Below are 19,722 nucleotides of genomic sequence, written 5' to 3' on the forward strand. Positions count from 1 at the left end.
CAGTGATGATTATTTTTTTTAACATTGACTAAATCTAAAAAAATGGGTTAAACTAAGTCAAAATAGACATTAGATTAAGGGTATATACTTTTCGAAGGTACTTGCATGGTAACCAAATCAAAGAGCTGACACCAGGAGTCTTCTCCATGAATACCAAGTTGATTCACCTGTAAGTAGCCATAACAGGTTTATATTCGAAATTATTCAAACTGTATTATTTCAATGAAATGCACTTATCACAACACTTTAACAACATCCATTATGCTCCATGTTTAACCTGCGGTGATGACTAAATCTGGAAAAATGGGTTAAACTGACTCAAAATAGACATTAGATTAAGGGTATATCCTTTTCGAAGGTACTTGTTTGGTAACCAAATCAAAGAGCTGCCACCAGGAGTCTTCGCCATGAATACCAAGTTGACTCACCTGTAAGTAAGCCATAACAGGTTTATTCAAACTGTATTATTTCAATGAAATGCACTTATCACAACACTTTAACAACATCCATTATTAAAAAGTATTACTACCTAGGTCACTGCTCCATGTTCAACCTGCAGTGATGATGATTTATTAATGATGATTAAGCCCCGATTCAGTCACAGATAGAAGGTGAAGACGACGAGATAACATAAGATCACATAGCGACGATACTTTGGTTTTCAGTAAGCGAGCATTTCAAACACCGAAACGTAGAGGTGAACTACAGCATGGCCGATTTGATATCAGCGGAATACGAGCAAGATTGTTGTCATTCCGTCCTGAGTGAAATGCAAATTGGTGACGACGAGGTGTCATGGCGGGTTGAATATTAATAACCTTCATTGCTTCACGTGCCATGACCGTTCCACTCCGGCATCCACGATAGGGCCGTTTCCATTTGGATCTTGAAGATGAAGAAGTTAGTCCAGGATTTAGTTCAACATCCATATGGACGTTGATGTCAATTTAACAGGGAGAGAAAAACAAAGATATTCATGCTTAGTCCATAAGCACACAAGCCGCAATACAAACAGCTTTCGCTTCAAGCGAAAGAAACTGCTCTGGTGAACTCTTAAAGTCGCAACTTTCAAGTCAAAAACTTTGTAAAGACGAGAAAAGTCGACTAAAATAGATGCTGACATAAAAAGCGTCGGAAACAAGACAGGAAAATAACGAGCATAAATACGCACTGCAGCCATTGTTCGGCGCATACAATCTGTCCTGCAATGTCCAGCAATGCACCAGTATAAACATGGAATGATATTTCTATTAGCCGCACTGCAAGGTACTTGAAATACCGCTCATAATCTGTGTAGTTTAAGATTGATGCTACGGCTCCCATGTCGACTTCCATCCGGAATTCTTCAGTCTGCACAGGGACCTTCATAGCAGGTGCTGCAAGTCCTGACTAACGCAGCTCTAATTTCTAACTCTCTTCCAGAGTGAAAATGGACCCGAAAAATTCATCTCCTATGTTCTCCTGCAGTCCAGCTTCTGAATCCTGTTCCGTGTGATGTACATATGTTGTTTGCACGCCATCTCTTTTGGTGGCGGTTTTGCATTGCGACACTCTGACTATCTGACTGTGACCCGTTAAATGGCAGTTAAAAAAAAAAAAAAAACTTAAAATCCTTGTAATTGCATTTTTCTGGGGTGTGGTTGGCTAACCCACAGCGAAAACAGCGTTTCCTTTGGTGACGTCGACCCACTGAGCGGCCGCGTGAACACACGTTGTCACGCTTAACCTGATTTACGCCCGACGCAGAACTTTCACCATGAGGATTTCCTCCAAAGTGTCATACATCCTTCTACGCTATTTTTTGGTCGATTGCAACGTCCCCTGCTTCTTGAAAAATGAAGTTGGCCGATAATCATTTTCCGCTTAATCTGCTCCGCGCGTAACTCGCAGATGAAACGATCGCGTTGAATATCATTTATAAGCACGTTGGTGAATTCACATTTTTCCGTGAGAGTTTTTAACCCGCTCACAAACTTCACGGTCAAAAGTCTTTGTATTTGTCCAGTAAAAACAAATCCTTTAAGACTCGATTAGCACCACTTCCAAGAGATGTTAAGAGTGATGCTCTTCGTTTAGCGGGACTGTCCGTGTCGTTCCTAATATCGTAGGCGGTGAAATATTCTTGCAACCGTTCGAGATAGAACTCGATATCTTTAGACTCAGCATTGAAGACATCAAAAGGAGGTCTTCCCGCTACGTAGTTTACGTTAGGTTGAACTGATATCGTAGATTTAAAACCGGATTTTCTCGTTCGTCGATGTTGGCTGTTCGTTCTTCAGTTCCTCGTCGCCACTGTAGTGTATAGCGTCGGCTAAACGAAGAGCATCACTCTTAACATCTCTTGGAAGTGGTGCTAATCGAGTCTTAAAGGATTTGTTTTTACTGGACAAATACAAAGAAAAAAAAAATCACCTTTAATCTTCAAAGCACGGTTTGAAATTTGAAAAAGAATTGCGATGGTGGGATCCAAATCCACCCCCCTCCCTTTACCCCTCTTCGACCCTTCATAACCTTTCACTATCTGCCCGGTACACGCAACTATAAAACTGTCATGGCTTGAACCTGTAAGCCGAGTTCAAACCTAGCTTCTGGCAAAACTGATGCAAAACATCACGTGGTCGACTGCGTTAAATTAGCAAGACAGACAAGAACCTGCGGAACTGCTACAACTGAAAACAAACAAGAGGCAAGAATCAAAATAGTTATGGTGATGTGAACATATTCATTTATAAACAACACTATCGGCTGGGTTTCTGTTTCATGTTTAACTTAAGGCATATATCATTATAAACACTGTTTTAATCTGGAAATCTGGGTCTTAATAGCCCAGAATAGACTTCAGATAAAAAAGATTGTATCCTTCTTAAAGGTACTTGGAGGACAACCAAATAGGAGCACTACCACCTGGAGTCTTCAATTACAACACCGAGTTGACTGACCTGTGAGTAAAAATTTAAAACCTTTGCAATCGCATCGATTATCCACACATTCTCATTTATCAGATATCGGCAAAGTTCTTCGAGCTCAATTCATGGTGAGTAACAGACGGTTGTTAGTGGCTTCAAAAGCCAGTTGACTTATTAAAGTCATTGGTCAAGCTGAAGCTGCTGTAGGAGCAAAACTTCACTCTCATGACCACTTTGTACAACCCTTCATCATGGTGCACTGACAGCGGCATAGTCGATTTAATAATAGGTGCATGTGAGGATGAACATAGCCATTTCATGACAAAATATAAACGTTACGTTTATCCTAACCGGCTATCTTGATCTGCTCAGAGTCTCGGTATTTGTTGATTATGAGTGAATATTCAATAAGCGTTTTCAACCACGAGGTAAATAAAACATAATTATCCTCACGTTATGGCGGATGCATTGGAGAGACTTAAAGAAACCTCATAATAAGCTTAACTTGTACATTTAATTGTACATGATGGAATGTGAACTTTTGCTTTAAACATTTTCACCTTAGCTTACTGTTGTTTTCTAAGTTTTTAAGTTCAGTCCTTCAGTTTGCATAGGCGTGGCCAGTATTTAGAGGGAGGCACTTGCAAGTGTTTCCTTTCAGTATAAAGGGCCTCGCACTCTGTATTTCTTTTCACATCAGTACTCCACCTATTGGTGATACAAAGTTTCCGAAACTTACAGGTGGTTAAACGGTAACAAGTTGAAGAATTTGTCAGGCGACTTATTTTCTCAATTAGTAGAGCTGCAGTTGCTGTAAGTGAAAAGTCTTCCTCATATATAAACTATTTTTTTTCTAAGTTTTATTTGAGGGGTTTCCCTTAAGTGACTGTTCCATACAGGTGAATGACAATACAAACTGGGACTCAGTAAAGAGTGACCGCAACCGCTTATCAGAGGTGGATATTGCAGTGATTGAAGGAAAACAAATTCGGGAATTTAACAATCGACCGCTTAACACAGGGCGACAGCTTTATACGGTGCCACTTAATAGAGGTTCAAATGTATATCCTTTACGTTGGTTCTTACATCACAATCACATAGTAGAATTACCACTGGGCGTCATTAACAACAACATAAATTTGACTCAGCTGTAAGTAAATAACATCTAACATCTTTAAGACAAACATTTTTAGGCAACTAATATAGACCCAACCATACGTGTAGAACACCGAAGTTCATGATAGGATGCAAATCCAAACATATTTAACAAGTCTCGGTTCAAAATTTTAATAGATATTCAGTTCCCACTGTTATCAATCCTTTTAAATGCAACATTTGTTCAGATGGACGCAATTTTTTTATTAACGAAGGGGAGCAAAACACTCAAACATTCGAAAATAATTTGATATTAAGAAGTATAGTTTTTAGAGCATCCGCTGCAGTTTCCAGGGAATTCTCTAGACGGGGAGGACTCTGGGGACAAGTTTGATGCTAATTCCGTCTCGACAGACGTAATTTGCAAACAAATTGTTTAGTAACATTGTTCAAATGTTGTTTAGACTTAAAACTCTACTCCTTTCTCAGTCGCACATCAGATTTAGCTCCTGGAATCCCTCTTCCCCAGTACAAGAACGGATAAGGCCAAAGTTCGTCCACCCCCTCCCTTTACCCCTCTTTGACCCCTAAAAACCCTTCATTATCTACGTGGCACATAGAACTATAAAACCGTCATGACTTGAACCTGTAAACCGAGATCAAACCTACCTTCTGGCAAAACTGGGTTAAAAGTGAAATGCAAATTGGTGACGACGAAGTGTCATGGCGGGCTGAATATTGAAAAACCTTCGTTGCTTCACGCACCCTGACCGTTCTTCCACTCTGGCATTCACGGCAGGGCCGCTTCTATTTGGATCTTGAAGATGAAGAAGTTGGTCCAGGATTTAGTTCAACACATCCATATGGACGGTTATGTAAATTTAACAGGGAGAGAAAAACAAAGATATTCATGCTTAGTCCATAAGCACATCAGCGGCAATACAAACAGCTTTTGTTTTAAGCGAAAGAAACTTCTCTGGTGAACTCTTTAAGTCGCTTCTTCCAAGTGAAAAACTTGATAAAGACGAGAAATGTCGACTAAAATAGATCCTGACATAAAAAGCGCTGGAAATATGACAGGAAAATAACGAGCATAAGCACGCATAGCAGCCATTGTTCGGCGCATACAATCTGTCCTGCAATGTCTTGCAGTGCACCAGCATAAGCATGGAATGATCTCCCATGTTCCCCTGCAGTCCAGCTTCTGAATCCTGTTCCGTGTAATGTACATGTTTTTTTCTCACCATCTCTTTTGGCAGTGGTTTTGCATTGCGACACGCAGACTATGACCCGTTAAATGGCAGTTAAAACACTCAGAATCTTGTATTTGCATTTGTCTGGGGTGTGATTGGCTAACCCACAGCGAAAACATCGTTTCCCTCGGTGACGTCGACCCACTGAGCGACCGCCTGACCACACGTTGTTTCACGCTTAACCTGATTTACACCCGACGAAGAACTTTAACCGTGAGGATTCACTCCAAAGTGTCGTACATCCTTCTGGGCTATTTTTTGGGAGATCGCAGCGTCCACCGCTTCTTGAAAAGTGAAGACTGGTCGTCATGTAGAGGAGATATTGAATAAATAAAACTTACGGTCGGTGTGATTCAAACTTGCGCAATGGTCCGGAGCAAATGAATAGAGCAACCTCCCGCTCTCTAACAAATCATTTTCAGTTTCATAAAAGAAACAGTTTTCTTCAGCAAAATTATTATTGCAGACTGCTTCATAAATAAACTTAATTGCATGTTCCACCCATTTTAAAGCGACTAATAGAGACCTTGATTTATCGATTTGGGTCGGCTTATATTGATGCATATGGGGTCAGAATATCTTGATCTACTAAATGTGGGCGAAAATTTATTCAAGTTCAGTGGTTGTTGTCAACCAGATGGTAGTTAAACTCAAACTCGAAGCTGACTCTCTTAAAGTAAATATTCAAATATTTATTATCATGCCAGTAACCGTCAACAAAAGCGTGTTTACGGGCAGTGTTGTAAATAGCATCTAATGCATGTTCCACGACACATTTTTAAACGATTAATACAGATCCCATCACACGAATAAAACATCGAAGTACAAACTGATGGGATACAAATCCAACATCCCAGCTCACAATTTAACAAATCCTGGTTTCAATCTCATTTCTAAAGTTATCAATCCTTTTATATTCACAAATTGTTTAAAAGGAAAAAATTTATCTTTTATCACCAAATTATGGTCCTAAATCTTACCAGATATCCGAATAGCTTAATTTTAATGTCCCAGTACATTGCAGAGGAACAAAATTTACTCACTAATTTTCAACAAGACAATAAGTTTGAGAAGTAACTATCAAGTTACTATTAAGTTACTATTAAGTTCAAACCCAATTAAAAAAAATATTTTTATTTAATTCTTTTAAATTCAAAAAATTTTTAAAAGCAAATTTTTTTTAAAATTAAATCACTGAGCATCTCTCTGAGAACAGTAGTGGTAAAACTTGTTTATTCTCCGACGCGTATCGTATAACAGTTGGCCCCCAGATATTTTCTCACCTCGCTCCTAAAATATTTTTAAGTTTTTCCACAACTTCGCCTGTTTCTGTTCGTAAGTCCAGCCGAGCCTATATGGTCATTGGCCCCCGTAGTAGCCATAGTATGGCTTTTTAATACAAGTGTTTAGCATTAACTCGCAAAACTCCCCGAAGAAGTCTATGACAGTAAGACGAAACGCGTCTAAGAATAAGGAAGTTTTACAACTAGCGTAAGCGTGTGTTTGATCCGGGCACGACACAAATAAACTGTTAATCCAACAGAAAAAATAAAATAAAAAACTTGCGATAGCAGCAATTTCTAATATAAAACTCGCAAAACTCCCTGAAGAAGTTTGACAGTAAGACGAAACTCGTCGAAGTACGTAATATCTTTTGCTGTTTGTTTAGTAATCGATGAGTTTAAAAGCGCCTTATGCCAGGAGTATTAATAGATACCAAGATGTAACAAATATATCAATGTTATAGCAAAGCACTCGTTTGATCCGGGCACGACATAAACAGACTGTTAATCCAACAGAAAAAAATTAAATAAAAACCTGCAATAGCAACAATTTCTAAAAAATGACACTTTCAACTGAAATCAGGGAATATTTTTTCTTAGGGAATTGGGTAACAACCAGATAAAGGAGCTGCCAACTGGAGTCTTCAATAACAACACCGAGTTGATCAAACTGTGCGTAATTGATTTTCCTGGCTCTTGTGATGATAGCCTTTGATGTGCCAAGAGTTTTATCTCATTGTCAACTAAATGTGATCAAGAAGGTCTTGAAGCTTAGTAGATGTAGTCAGCCGTTAAAAGGGTGAAAGAGAGTGGGACAGTTAATAGATGGACGGAGTTTAACAGAAAAGAGAAACCTATCCTCATTAAACAATCCTTTCAGTTTCATAGATGATCATATCCTAACATCTGACGTTGGTCCACGTTTTATAAATTCAATTTTTATTCCTTTCATAACTTTGTTTTATTTGCCAGTATGAAAAGGAGATTACAAGTGTTCTCTCTCAGAACAGGCTTGCACTTCGCACTTCTTTTCACACCAATACCACGGTCAAATGCAAACAAGATTTATACTTTTCTAAGGATTGTTAAAACAAGCTTTCTTACCTTACAGTTTGTTATACGGCAACAAGATCAAGAATTTGAGAAGCAATCCATTCTCCCAGTTAATTAAGCTGCAGTGGCTGTAAGTGGAAAGTCGTCCTCGTATCTCACCTATTACAAGTGTCACAGCTCACATCATAATTCAAATGGTGCATATTCCTTTGCATCGATCACATCCTTCAACCCTTGAATATCTACGTAACAAACAGACCGGTAACGAACGCCCCCAATCAACGATTAAAGATATAACAGCTAAATCTAACAGCAGACAAGATCTGAGTTACAAGATCAGGTATCTCAAAAGCCTCGTACGAATCTGTTTTGAGTCGCAAATTAAAATAAGGGCCGCATAAAATTCAATAAATCACTTTCGAACTAAAAAATTGTTGGTTCCAAAATTTTGAGCTTTGGGGAGCCTATCGGCCCAAATAATGTGTTTTCCAGCAAATTTGAACTAAAGTAATTGTAACACTTTTTTAACCCTTCTCCTCTACAGACAACTCAACGACAACGACCAAACAGAGTTACCAGAGGGTTTGTTTGATGGTTTAAGAGCATTAACACGCCTGTGAGTAAAGAAAAGAAAAGTGGTAATAGTTAAAATCATTTGTGTGACAAATTGGACACCTGCAGATTGAAGGTGGAAAAAATAACAATCTACTGAGAAAGAAAGAAAAAATACAAAAATGTTGCTGTAGGAGTCATTATTTTATACCTTAATTTTTATATTTTTGTTGGATGAATGAGCAAAATAATGCGTAGTATATATAAGGATGTTCCAGTAACTTAACAAAATAATAAGAGCCATGCTCATCGAAACTTTTAGAAATTAACTTTAACAAAAAGTCAATAAGTCAGGATGTTTACCAGTCTTGTGTTTCTGAAATATGATTGGAAAACTCGTCATAAATCTGAAGATATGAGAACATTTACCTATCATTGCCGTGTTATTCTTTTTATCAGATGGCTGCAAGATAACGGAATCAGGAAGCTTACTAAACACGTTTTCAAATATTTGACTAATTTGGAAGAGCTGTGAGTATGATAAAAAAGAATTGTATCTTTACAAAAAATACAAAGCAATAAAATATGGACTATTTCAATATCAATGTTCTCCTCCTTTAAATGGGAAAAGTATTCGAAACGAAATCCCCGCATATCGCAGCGAGGTTAGGTTTATACAAAACGCGCGCAAGCAAAAATATTTGATGGATTCTAATTTAATGTACACTGATTTCATAAAAGCACATACTGGGCCTTATTTAGGTCGCTTAGAAAACGCACAATTGAGAAATATTTTATTATATTAACGTTACGGAAGGCAGCGTAACCGAGAGCCTCAGACTCAAAATCCGCTGATCCTGAATTTCTTTGACTTGCTGTGCTGACGTAGTCCCACTGCCTTAGGAGAAACCAGCCACTGTTATTACTAAACTAATCATAACCATTACGATTTCCTCAAATGTGACTGGTGCATCAGCTGCTATATATTTCACTAATTACTTTGTACAGGTGTAATCGGACAGTTGGCTGTAATTGAACACTTGTGATCGGAAAAACAATCAATTACCCCTAAAAAAAAAAATAAAAAAAAAAACTGGGAAACTTCCAAATTTTTAGGTTAATTCCCTTCGATAGAAGTTTTTTGCAAACATTTTTGGTCTTTCAAAAATTGAGATCGAAATTCGCTGGTCTCGGGTTCTGACAACCAGGTGTTCCCCGTTAGTCTTGGGTTCCATCGCTGTACACTGTTTTTCTCCCATCACCCGATGTTACTAGCTCAGTGCACTTCCACCATATAATATAACAGCAACATAGCATACTACAAATGCCTAGAGTGTTTTCAAACACTGTTTCACTTTTTATGGGAATTACATTCCAGCTGGAATTATTTTTTCTGAAAGGTTAATGCATTTTTCCTTGAAAATTACAGAGATTTGTCTGATAATGAAGTTGAGGATCTCCCCCAAGAAATCTTCAGCAATCTGACATATCTCAAAACGCTGTAAGTCAACAACAAAAACAAATGAAATAATCAAAACAAAGCAATTAAATGCACGACAATAAAAAATCTTTTCTCTGAAATTTTGTCGAAATTTGTCTCCATTTTTGCGTGAATTTAAAACACAAAATAAATAGAAGTTTTGAACTTGAAATTGATTTTTCGTTAAATGTTATCAATCCGTATGTCTTTCGACTTAATCTAATTAAACCTGTTCATTAAAACGTGTCTCACCGAATGAATGCAAAACATATATCTGTGTATCATAGAGATATGTAAGGATATCGTTATTTGGATCTTACCAGTTGCCGCCATAATCTAGGGGAACTTTCTACTTTGCAGATAATTGTAGCGTGTGGTTAATTCTTTTAATATTGCAGGCTTTTGTCCAACAATCAAATAAGAGCTTTACCGCCAACGATTTTTGCTAACCTAACCAAGCTGGATATAATGTGAGTAGTGATGGATAGTTTGCATGACTTAATAATTGTAAGAGAGAATTATCCTCTCTAGTTAATTAATAATCGATTGATCGATCGATGATGGGGAATTTGAATTTTGGAGTAAAAAAAAAAAATAGACAAACAAGAAAGGAAACGAAAACAGTTACAGAAAATTTCAAAAGATACCCAATGTAAAGTACGAAGATATAGTTGTTTAGGGGGACTTTCTAAGAATTGCTTTTCAATTCGATAATTTTGGAGCTACTGAGGTCAAACACAAATTAATTTAATTTTATACATTGTCAAAAGTAATCAAAGATTGCTCTCATTTTACTTTATTCCCTCTATGATTAATCTTAAAACCTGTGCCACCCTCTCAACCAATCGCACACCAAGCTAAAACCAATCGCCACTTGATCACTCGCGTTTCCCGCGCCTTAAGCCTGGTGCCTGGATGGTGTGTACCCTTAATGTAGACTGAATCCATAATCTGCCTTTGCTTTGATTTGTCATTGTGATCCACTCAGGCTCTTGCTTTTGGACACTCAACCGAAGGTTACACTTAGTACTGACCGCTGATATTACATTCAACTTTTAAATGAAAAGAAAACTGGCCAAGAGCATAACTATGATTTGCAATTCAACAGAAAAATTGAAAATAATAATTTAAAGGAGCTGCATCCTAAACAGTTTCGGGGACTGGTAGAGCTGAATGAACTGTGAGTAGTTCATGAACATTTATGTATCGCACAAGTTTTAAATCTAGGCATCTATCAAAAGCGAAAATGTCCTATCGTGCTGGTAGCATGACTTGGCCTAAATGTTAAATTTGTTCAATACTACAAGTGGAAAAATGCCCACTCCGATCTACCTTCCCATATTTTTAAGACATTGTTTTATTTCCCGGAATTCCTGATTTTAATTTATGATGAGGGTCTGCGTAGGTTCCTTTTCTTGGTGCTGGCGATTTTTGTATAAGATGGGCCGGTTTGGACAAGTGGCTTTTCAGTACCAGGTATATTTTGTCATACAACCTTGGACATTTTGCAGTTTAAGCACTGACGATGCTCCATAACAGAAATCTCCTGATTTCTAGACTATCAATTATCTTTCTCCATACATTTCTCGTAATTATATCGCAATATTCTCATAATCTCTTTCCTACTTATGAAAACAATTACTAATGTCCCGTTCTTTAATCCGTTATGTTCAACATTCATTTCATTTTCTTCCTTTCTTCTTCATTAGCTATCTATCGGGAAACAAACTCAGATACCTCCCACAAGGAATTTTTAAAGGCTTAAAGCAGCTATTGATTATGTAAGTAAACTATGAAATTCATTTGGTGAGTAATGTGTTTTTGAAATAACATATCATGACATTTGAATGCATTTAATTTTACCTCTAAATGATCATTTTCACATCAATGTCGAAACATTGCACCTTTCCTGTTACTCTGTATGATTTTGTTGCACTTTATTTTTGTTAGAGAAATTGTTGAAAACGAAATGACTCAGGTCTCCGTCGACAACTTCAAAGAAATTAGACAGTTGAAAATTCTGTGAGTTTTATAATTAATCAAGTGAAGACCAAGTTGTGAGACGAACCTGGTTACCTTGAGGTGTTCAAACTATTGAAATATAATGGAAACACACCAAAACGATGCTTTTGTCGTCAAAGCTTCTCACTTTATCTGTAACTCACCGGTAAATACTTTCCTGCCAGCAGATTGATTATTTGCTTAGAGGGAGTAAGTTTGTGGAGAAACTTTGGTGCTGCGTTAGTGTGGGGTATTTCAAGATATTTGGTGTCATTACATATTAAAACTCTGATTAGTTTAGAGCGTACAGTCAATATACATAAGCGTGTGAAGTTGACATGATAACCGATATCTGCATCAGGCATTGGGTTATCAAGTGAAGTTCAAAGTCTGACCAATTGCCAAGCCCCTCGTCAGCGTAACGTCCTGAAACTTTTGCAAACTCAGAGAGATGTCTTTTGCAGAGTGTTTTAAAAATGTACAATAAAACAGTCGTTGAATTCGGTTTTCCCATGATATCATGGTTTCGGCGGGAAACTCAGACCTTAGCGTTATAATATTATCATGGTCAATCTCATCCGATATTTAACTATTATCAACTGAGTTGGTGATGTAAATTGGCCAGTCTGAGGAGCCTCAAAAGCCGACGTCTTGAGCATTAGCCCTTCGTCTAAGAATGGAGGAATTGTAAATTGTAAGTGGTTTATATAAAGGAAAAAGAAGCTTCGCGAGTAGAGGGAACCTGGCAACGAGATAAACAAGAATAAAATAGTTAAATGAAAAAAGATTTCGTTGACACTGGTGGAATTACGAGAACATATTTGAAAGATTAATTTTTGTTGTGGAGTTTTGCGGCTTTTCATCATTATATTTTTATCTATTAATTTTTAATTTCCAGGTATATGCAGTACAACAAGATGAGGGAGATTCCATCTGGTTTTTTCGATGTGTTGAAGGATATACTGCGAGTGTAAGATTTTGATAAAATTCATTCGCAAATTTTTTGTTTTTGAGCAAAGCTATATATTCTGAGTAGACAACATGTTCGAGACATTCAAGCTAAGTTTTTGATATGAGTATCGAAGACTCGAATTCTTAAAAAAATGTTTTGTACAAGTCCATGGATAACTCCAGCAATCAGTTTCTGATATATGTTAAAAGCAAGCTTTTGTCGACAAGGTCTATAAAACTTAATGAAATAACTTTCCTGACCGGATGATATTTTACAATTGTAGGAGTTTTGACACAAATCTGATGTGTTGTCATTTGCACAAGGTGGACGCCGACTGTGCTTTCACATACAACGACGACTTTGCCAACTGTGAGAGCATGTTTAAGAATTCTGCCCCAAGAAAGAGTATATGGGCGATAGGAATCTTTTCTCTGGTTGGTGCAGTGTTTGTTATCACTTGGCGAGTAATCTTTAAAGAAAAGAACGTGGTACAGTCTATCATGTTGCTCCACTTAGCAGTGTCCGATGGTTTGATGGGTATTTACCTGGTCTCTCTTGGCACTAAAGATCTGTTGTGGAGAGGAGAGTATTACTTGCATGACTTCCAGTGGAGGTCTGGTTTGTCTTGTCAAATAATTGGAGCGATCTCCCTCCTTTCAAGTGAGGTGTCGGTTATGATGATGACACTGATATCTGCTGATCGGCTTAAAAATATTGTGTTTCCTTATCAGGGTGCTTCTCTGAAACCAAAGGCAACACATATCCTGTGCATCATCATATGGGCAATTGGCTTCCTTATGGCCTTTTTGCCTATGTTTGGTATTCAGTATTTTGAAGACCCTTTCAGGTACCATAGTTATTATGGTAGAAGTGTGGTATGTCTGCCCTTGCAGCTTACTCCTGATAAGCCGGCAGGTTGGGAGTATTCTGTCGCTATCTTTCTCGCTTTGAATTTTGCTTTTTTCTTGTTCATCATGGGTGCTTATCTCATGATACTAGTCAAGTCTTACTTATCTAGCCGGCGACTGGCCCGTCAGGGTACTGAAAGAGAGATCCAGGCCAGAAGAGCAAACTTTAGGAGAGAAACGGCTCTTGCAAGGCGGGTGTTTTTCATCATCCTGAGTGATTGTGTGTGCTGGATGCCGGTGATAGTGATTGGTATGAGGACCATCATCGAGAAGTCTTACAAAGCGCAAGGAGACCTCGCTGTCTGGATTGCTGTGTTTGCCCTTCCGATCAATTCGGCCTTGAATCCTATCCTGTACACCTTTTCAACAGAACAGGTAAGTCTTGCGCTTTTAATCCATTATAAGTAATCAAGATAATAAATTAGATCCGTAAGTAGATTAATAATGGTTAGTTACAGGAAGGGTAATGGTTTTCAGCCGACTCGAAGCAGTGTATAATATTGCTCAAGGCTGCTCTCTTTACTTGCAATTGACATTGACACTGTTTTAAAAGCACTGCACAGCAGAAATACGTTAGTTTCTATTTTTCATCGGAGCCCAGTTAAGGAAGTGAGCGAAATCTCGATTGCTTTTGACTATTGCGTATCCAGGTCAGAGGCATTCTGAAGAACAAAATGGAAAAAGTCTGGAACTACTTGAAGATCGTTTTCACCTGCTGTGGTCGTGATCAGGAAGGTGCGATGTAATTATCACATATTTGAAGAAGTAAAAATACAGCTAACAGCTCCTAATAAGAAATAAACCGAACAACAGTGTAAACTAACAGATTGCTGCAAATATAGTTATTGACTGATTCATTCAGTCACTCGTTCATAAATCAATTCACTCATACATGCATGGAGGCATTCATTCAATCATTTATTCATTCGTTCGCTCCTTCGTTCTTTTATTGGTCGCTTCATTTGTTGTACGAACTACTCGATCATTGACTTTTCTTCTTTTTTTTTCTTTAAAACGCCAAGGAGATGGGGAGCAACCGAACCAACAGGGAATAGAAGACAATGAACAACAAGGCGGCGAGGGAGGTAAATCCTAACACCTATTTCTGGAAACATGGTGAAAACTGTAAATGAGGGAAATAAAGGGCAATCTGTGACTAAAAACATTTTCTTATATCCTCTTCATTTTAAGGAGAAGGTGGGGATGAACAAATGGAACTGGTACATGTTGGTGTGCATAGGCGGGCTGCGTTTTCTAATCCAATGTTATTCTTGTCTGGAAGAAAAATACCGTGTTGAAGTGTTCATTGCTGATCTGTTTGTTTTTAATTGTATCCCTGGTGATTTTGTTGCGTGCTCTGTTACCGGAGGGATCTTTGACTGCTGACTTTCGTGCTCGCAAATAGAGTTTATTATTATCTTTCTAATAAATCATCCAACCTTCTTTGTTCATCACGTTAATCTCAAATTATAGAACCTATTCCTTCTTTCGTTTGTTAGTACTTTCGTTCTCTCTATTATTTTTAGGTTTCCTGTTTGTTTTTTTCATAAACCTCTTTTCGTGTTTTTTTTTTCTTTAAAAAGGCCAAGGAGAGGGAGAGCAAGTGAACCAGCACGGAATGGAAGACAATCAAGAACATGGAGGCGATGAAGGTAAAAACCTTTTAGGTGCCAGTTAACATATCATGAAAATTTCAAATGAGGGCAGAGGGTTAGTCTGTGTAAATTTTTTATCTACTCCCCTTTTTCAAGGAGAAATTGAGGGTGAAGAAATTGAACTGGCAAGTATTGGTGTGCATCATCCACAACAAGGTAAGGCTAGAGTTTCTAATTCAATGTAAAGTTTTCAGTGCTATTCTGTTAGTTTATATTGTACCTCTGGCGATTTCGTAACGTGTCCTCTATAACTGAAGGAACTGTGACTTTAGGATATTTCTTTACACACACATAAAGTTTACTGTTATCATTTTAATTACCCAATCTTTCTTGTCCATTACGTTTTAATAGTTTGAAATTGTAAATCTCGTTCTGCGTTCATTACAAAATTTCATATTTGTTTCCTGGCTCGTTCACCTTGTTTTTTCTTTGCTTTCTTTAAAAAGGCCAAGGAGATGGAGAACAACTGAACCAACAGGGCATGGAAGACATTGAACAACATGGCGGCTTGGGAGGTAAGACATTTTTTCTTTTTAAAGAACACAGTACGGACATCATGAAAACTGAGAATCACAACACAGTGGCAATCTCTGACTATATGTTTTATTTAATATTTTTTTCCAGGGGAAGTCGAGGGTGTAGTTATCAAAGTGGCAAATGTTGATGTGCGTCATTCACAACAGGGTAGGCTAAAGTTTCTCCTCTTATGTCATCTTTATATAAATAACAGTTCCGTACAGAAGTTTTCATTGCTGTTCTGTTAGTTTATATTGCCAAGACTCTACAATATGTTGTATTAATGATAGTTTTTATCTTTTTCTGTACCTCTGGAGGGATCTGGAACAGCTGGATATTCTCATAGACACAAATCAATAAAGTTAATTTACATCATTATAGTTATCCAACATTCATCGTTTATTACGTTAGTTCTAAATTCTACGAATCTCGTGTTCTAAGACAATTTTGTCAGGTTTAAAAGTTTTGAAAAATTTCTTTCTCTCCAGTCATTGTCATTATCTGAAATACAGAAAAAAAAATAGTCTAACTTGATTCTGAAACAATCACCGATACTAAGATAATGGAAAATAAGGTACAATATTGTTTATTAGTCTAAAACACAAAAGAATGACAGTATTTACCTTTTTGTTTCAAGGAGGACTTGATGAAGCCGAAAGAATCGAACCGGCACCTGTTGGGTATGCTGATCCAAATCAAGGTAACTAGTCTTACCTTCTTTAATAAAAATCTATAGCCTATCATTTCCATGAGAAAATTGGTCGCTATTCTTTGTTTGTTTGACAACTTATCCAGTGTTGCTGTATTAGAAATGGACGGACCTTCTAAGGACTGTCAAGCTCTCCTGTGTATCGATCAGTTAAGAATCTCATTACCTCCCTCACGCATTGCTAAGCTCTGAATGAAGTAGCTTTTAATTTCTCAGTTAGCTTTCTTACCACTAAAACTGGTGGTCAACTCAAAGGATATCAATTATCCTCAAAGAAGATTAAGAGATAAAATTCTTTAATACAAATGAGCGAAATTTGGGTGCAATAAGTTGAGATTTTCCATAATAGGTTGCGGACAAAATGAACGGCAATAAGTATGAAAACATCCAGTTGAGTATAGACTCATGTAATTCTTATTTGGGAGCTTTACAATTCTTAAGCAATTCTTTCAAGAAATTGTCAAGAAAAAGATGAAAATGACAAAACACTGAAGAAATCCCTAAGTTTGACATCCATCAATTATGTGTAATATTACAAGTGTTTGATACCTGGTGAATGCAATATCACGACCACGAAAGCAACGTATTTCAGGTTTTTTTTTCCGTTTTAATTTGGCTTTGGGTTTGTTTCGCAAAAAGGGCAATGTTCTGGTGCGAATTTCGATGAGTCTTATCATTATTATATCCTCTTCGTTTCGCCGACATCTTGCAGAAAAATTTGTTTAAAATTTTTTTCGTTCGTATTTTTATTCATTTTTCCTTTATTTGCTGCTTCATCAAATAAAACAAATTTTGCTTCGAATTTATTTGGAATACCTCGGTAGAACAAACAAACCAATAAAGCAAAACAAAAAGAAGCTAATTCGGTTTATTTCTCCAGCATCACCATGCGGATTACCCCACAGTTCTCTGTTTATTTGTGTCTTCTTTTTTTTTTTTTTTTAACAAAGAGCAAGGAGGGCAAGAGCTTGAACTTTCTGAGTCTCTTAAACGACGTAATTTTCTCTCGGGCTCACAGCGACCTCAATCACAAATTTAAAGTTCCGATTACAACAACCGGAAGAAGTCTCTTCATAAACGCAAAGAAATTTCGTATCACGTATTTGAATCAGATGGAAAGTTGAGTTCACAGAAAAATTGTTTTTTTTTTCTGCACCACACAATAAGATGCATTATGGTGCACAGAAATATAATAAAAACTCTATGTTCAAATTAAAGTTAATAAATACTATAAACCATTCTCCTGAATGCTGTACATGAAATAACAGAATCACCCTATAGTCCAGCAAATAGAAGTTCCTCTCCAAGTTGATCCTATTACATAAAAGCTAATTTTCAAGAGAATTACATTTAGAATGTCGTTAACCAGTGCCATCAAGTTAAGCAGTTGCCACAGTGTATTAAGTACCTCGTCAAATATGTGATTTAATTTTTTTTGTTCTTTTCATGTTAGGAAAACAGAACCAGAGTTTGAAAAAAGGAGACGATAAATTCAGGCATTCCACTGAAAAGAAGTAAGTGATGAGCAGCAGGGTATACACAAGTTCACTTTCCTTGAGAGAGACATCCTGTTCGTATCCCAAAGTTGATGGACGTTGTCACCGACAAACTAACCGCTGAATTATTTTAATTACTGGCTTATTTGCCCACCAGGAAGCTCCTTAATCTACTGGCTAAACGGTTGAAAGAGTGACTGTCCCTAGCGGACCTACCTTACTACTAGTGTACTAGTGTACTTACGTACTAGTGTTTACTACAAACCTACAGATTCACATAGTTACTTGTTGTATTCATCCTCACATCCATCACACGTCAAGAACTCCATACCTTTTTCACAGTTTCTCAGACTTCGTCGTTTATGTAGTGACGACTCTGATTTTTCCGAAAAATCAGAGGCAATGTGCCAGTTTTTCGATAAACGCGGCTATCCTGTTTCTGTCGTTCAAGCGGGCTACCACCGTGCCCAACAAATCGATCGACAGGCAGCACTACAAACGGCCGAGAAGGAGAACACGGATTGCATTCCATTTACTCTTACATTTAACCCTCACAACCACGCAGTTAAATCTATCATTCTTAAAAATTTTAAATTACTCCAAAACGATTCAGAGACTGGCACTATCTTTTCGCAACCCCCACTTGTTTCATTCAAACGTGACAAAAACATAGGCAACTTTTTTGTCAGGAGTTCATTTCAAACCAATGACCAATCTGGAACTTTTAAATTCGCTCGCTCACGATGCAAAACTTGTCCTTTCATTCATAACGTAGAGAAAATATCGGGACCCAAAAGATCCATTAAGATCATCGATCACTTTACGTGTACCTCCGCCAATGTTATTTACTGCATAACATGCACTTATTGCAATAAGTTATACATCGGCGAGACAGGAAGACGACTGGGTGACCGATTCCGAGAACACCCTCGCGATGTGGAAAGAAATGACAAGGACGCATCCAAGCCAGTCGCTAGACACTTTAATCTTCCTTATCATTCTAAACAGCATATGGCAGTTTGCGGCCTTTCCTTACATCTAGGCAGTTCGGAAAGCCGTAAAACACTAGAACAAAAATTTATATTTCAAATCGGCACCCTTAATCCCCACGGAATCAACGAGCGCTTTTCATTCAACTAATTTATTCCTGTTTTCTCGTCACCATATTCCCACCAATGGCGTAGCTCCACTTTCTACACATAAATCCACACACAACCCACAATTCCTCTAATCGCTCTGACGAAGGGCTAACGCTCGAAACGTCAGCTTTTTTACTCTTTACGGTGGCTAATTTACGTTTTCAACCCAGTTGTTAACACTAAATTACCTGCTATACTCTCCCACCGACGCAGCACCACAGTTTCTTTAGAAACTTACCCCTTTATTCATTTACCTTACTGACTGACTGACTCACTAACTTCCCTACTCAATGGCCGACTGACTGACTGTTTGACTTACTGACCAAAACGACTGAGCAACTTTTCAACCGACCGACTGACTACTTGACCGACTGACTGAATGAATGCTGGTCAATCACCAGAAAAACTGATTGACTGTTTCACTGACTGGCTATGTGTGTGCCCAACTTAGCAGCCAACCGAAAGATTGATTGATAGTCTGTTTTACTGACTGATTGACTGACTGAGTAAATGACAGAACGTGGCTTTTTACACAAATGATTTTTTTGCAAGATAATAGCGATTTAGTAATTCTTTTCTTTTTCCTTGTCTTGCTTTTTGTTTTGTTTTGCTTTTTTTTTACAGACGAGGGAAAAAATCAAGATTTTCAACGCGTCGAAAGTCACCTTCGGCTACCGAAGCTGTCCTTGAAGAACACACTTTTGAAGAGGACACAAAACTATAA

General features: G+C 37.6%; 1 protein-coding gene across 1 annotated transcript in view; it reads left to right on the forward strand.

Annotated features, from left to right (window-relative positions):
• LOC131776309 (relaxin receptor 2-like) overlaps nucleotides 1-19,722 on the forward strand; it is a 41,871-nt gene extending 22,149 nt beyond the window's left edge. Inside the window, exons 11-27 of the mRNA XM_066174601.1 lie at nucleotides 8,135-8,206; nucleotides 8,602-8,673; nucleotides 9,572-9,643; nucleotides 10,731-10,802; nucleotides 11,332-11,403; nucleotides 11,573-11,644; nucleotides 12,522-12,593; nucleotides 12,859-13,858; nucleotides 14,134-14,218; nucleotides 14,506-14,568; nucleotides 15,067-15,135; nucleotides 15,235-15,294; nucleotides 15,585-15,653; nucleotides 15,763-15,822; nucleotides 16,292-16,354; nucleotides 17,817-17,877; nucleotides 19,623-19,722. Of these exons, the coding sequence (XP_066030698.1) occupies nucleotides 8,135-8,206; nucleotides 8,602-8,673; nucleotides 9,572-9,643; nucleotides 10,731-10,802; nucleotides 11,332-11,403; nucleotides 11,573-11,644; nucleotides 12,522-12,593; nucleotides 12,859-13,858; nucleotides 14,134-14,218; nucleotides 14,506-14,568; nucleotides 15,067-15,135; nucleotides 15,235-15,294; nucleotides 15,585-15,653; nucleotides 15,763-15,822; nucleotides 16,292-16,354; nucleotides 17,817-17,877; nucleotides 19,623-19,722 (2,134 nt within the window). The remainder of the gene's footprint in view (nucleotides 1-8,134; nucleotides 8,207-8,601; nucleotides 8,674-9,571; nucleotides 9,644-10,730; nucleotides 10,803-11,331; nucleotides 11,404-11,572; nucleotides 11,645-12,521; nucleotides 12,594-12,858; nucleotides 13,859-14,133; nucleotides 14,219-14,505; nucleotides 14,569-15,066; nucleotides 15,136-15,234; nucleotides 15,295-15,584; nucleotides 15,654-15,762; nucleotides 15,823-16,291; nucleotides 16,355-17,816; nucleotides 17,878-19,622) is intronic.

Source organism: Pocillopora verrucosa, chromosome 1 (assembly GCF_036669915.1).
Source record: "Pocillopora verrucosa isolate sample1 chromosome 1, ASM3666991v2, whole genome shotgun sequence".
Taxonomy (NCBI): domain Eukaryota; kingdom Metazoa; phylum Cnidaria; class Anthozoa; order Scleractinia; family Pocilloporidae; genus Pocillopora; species Pocillopora verrucosa.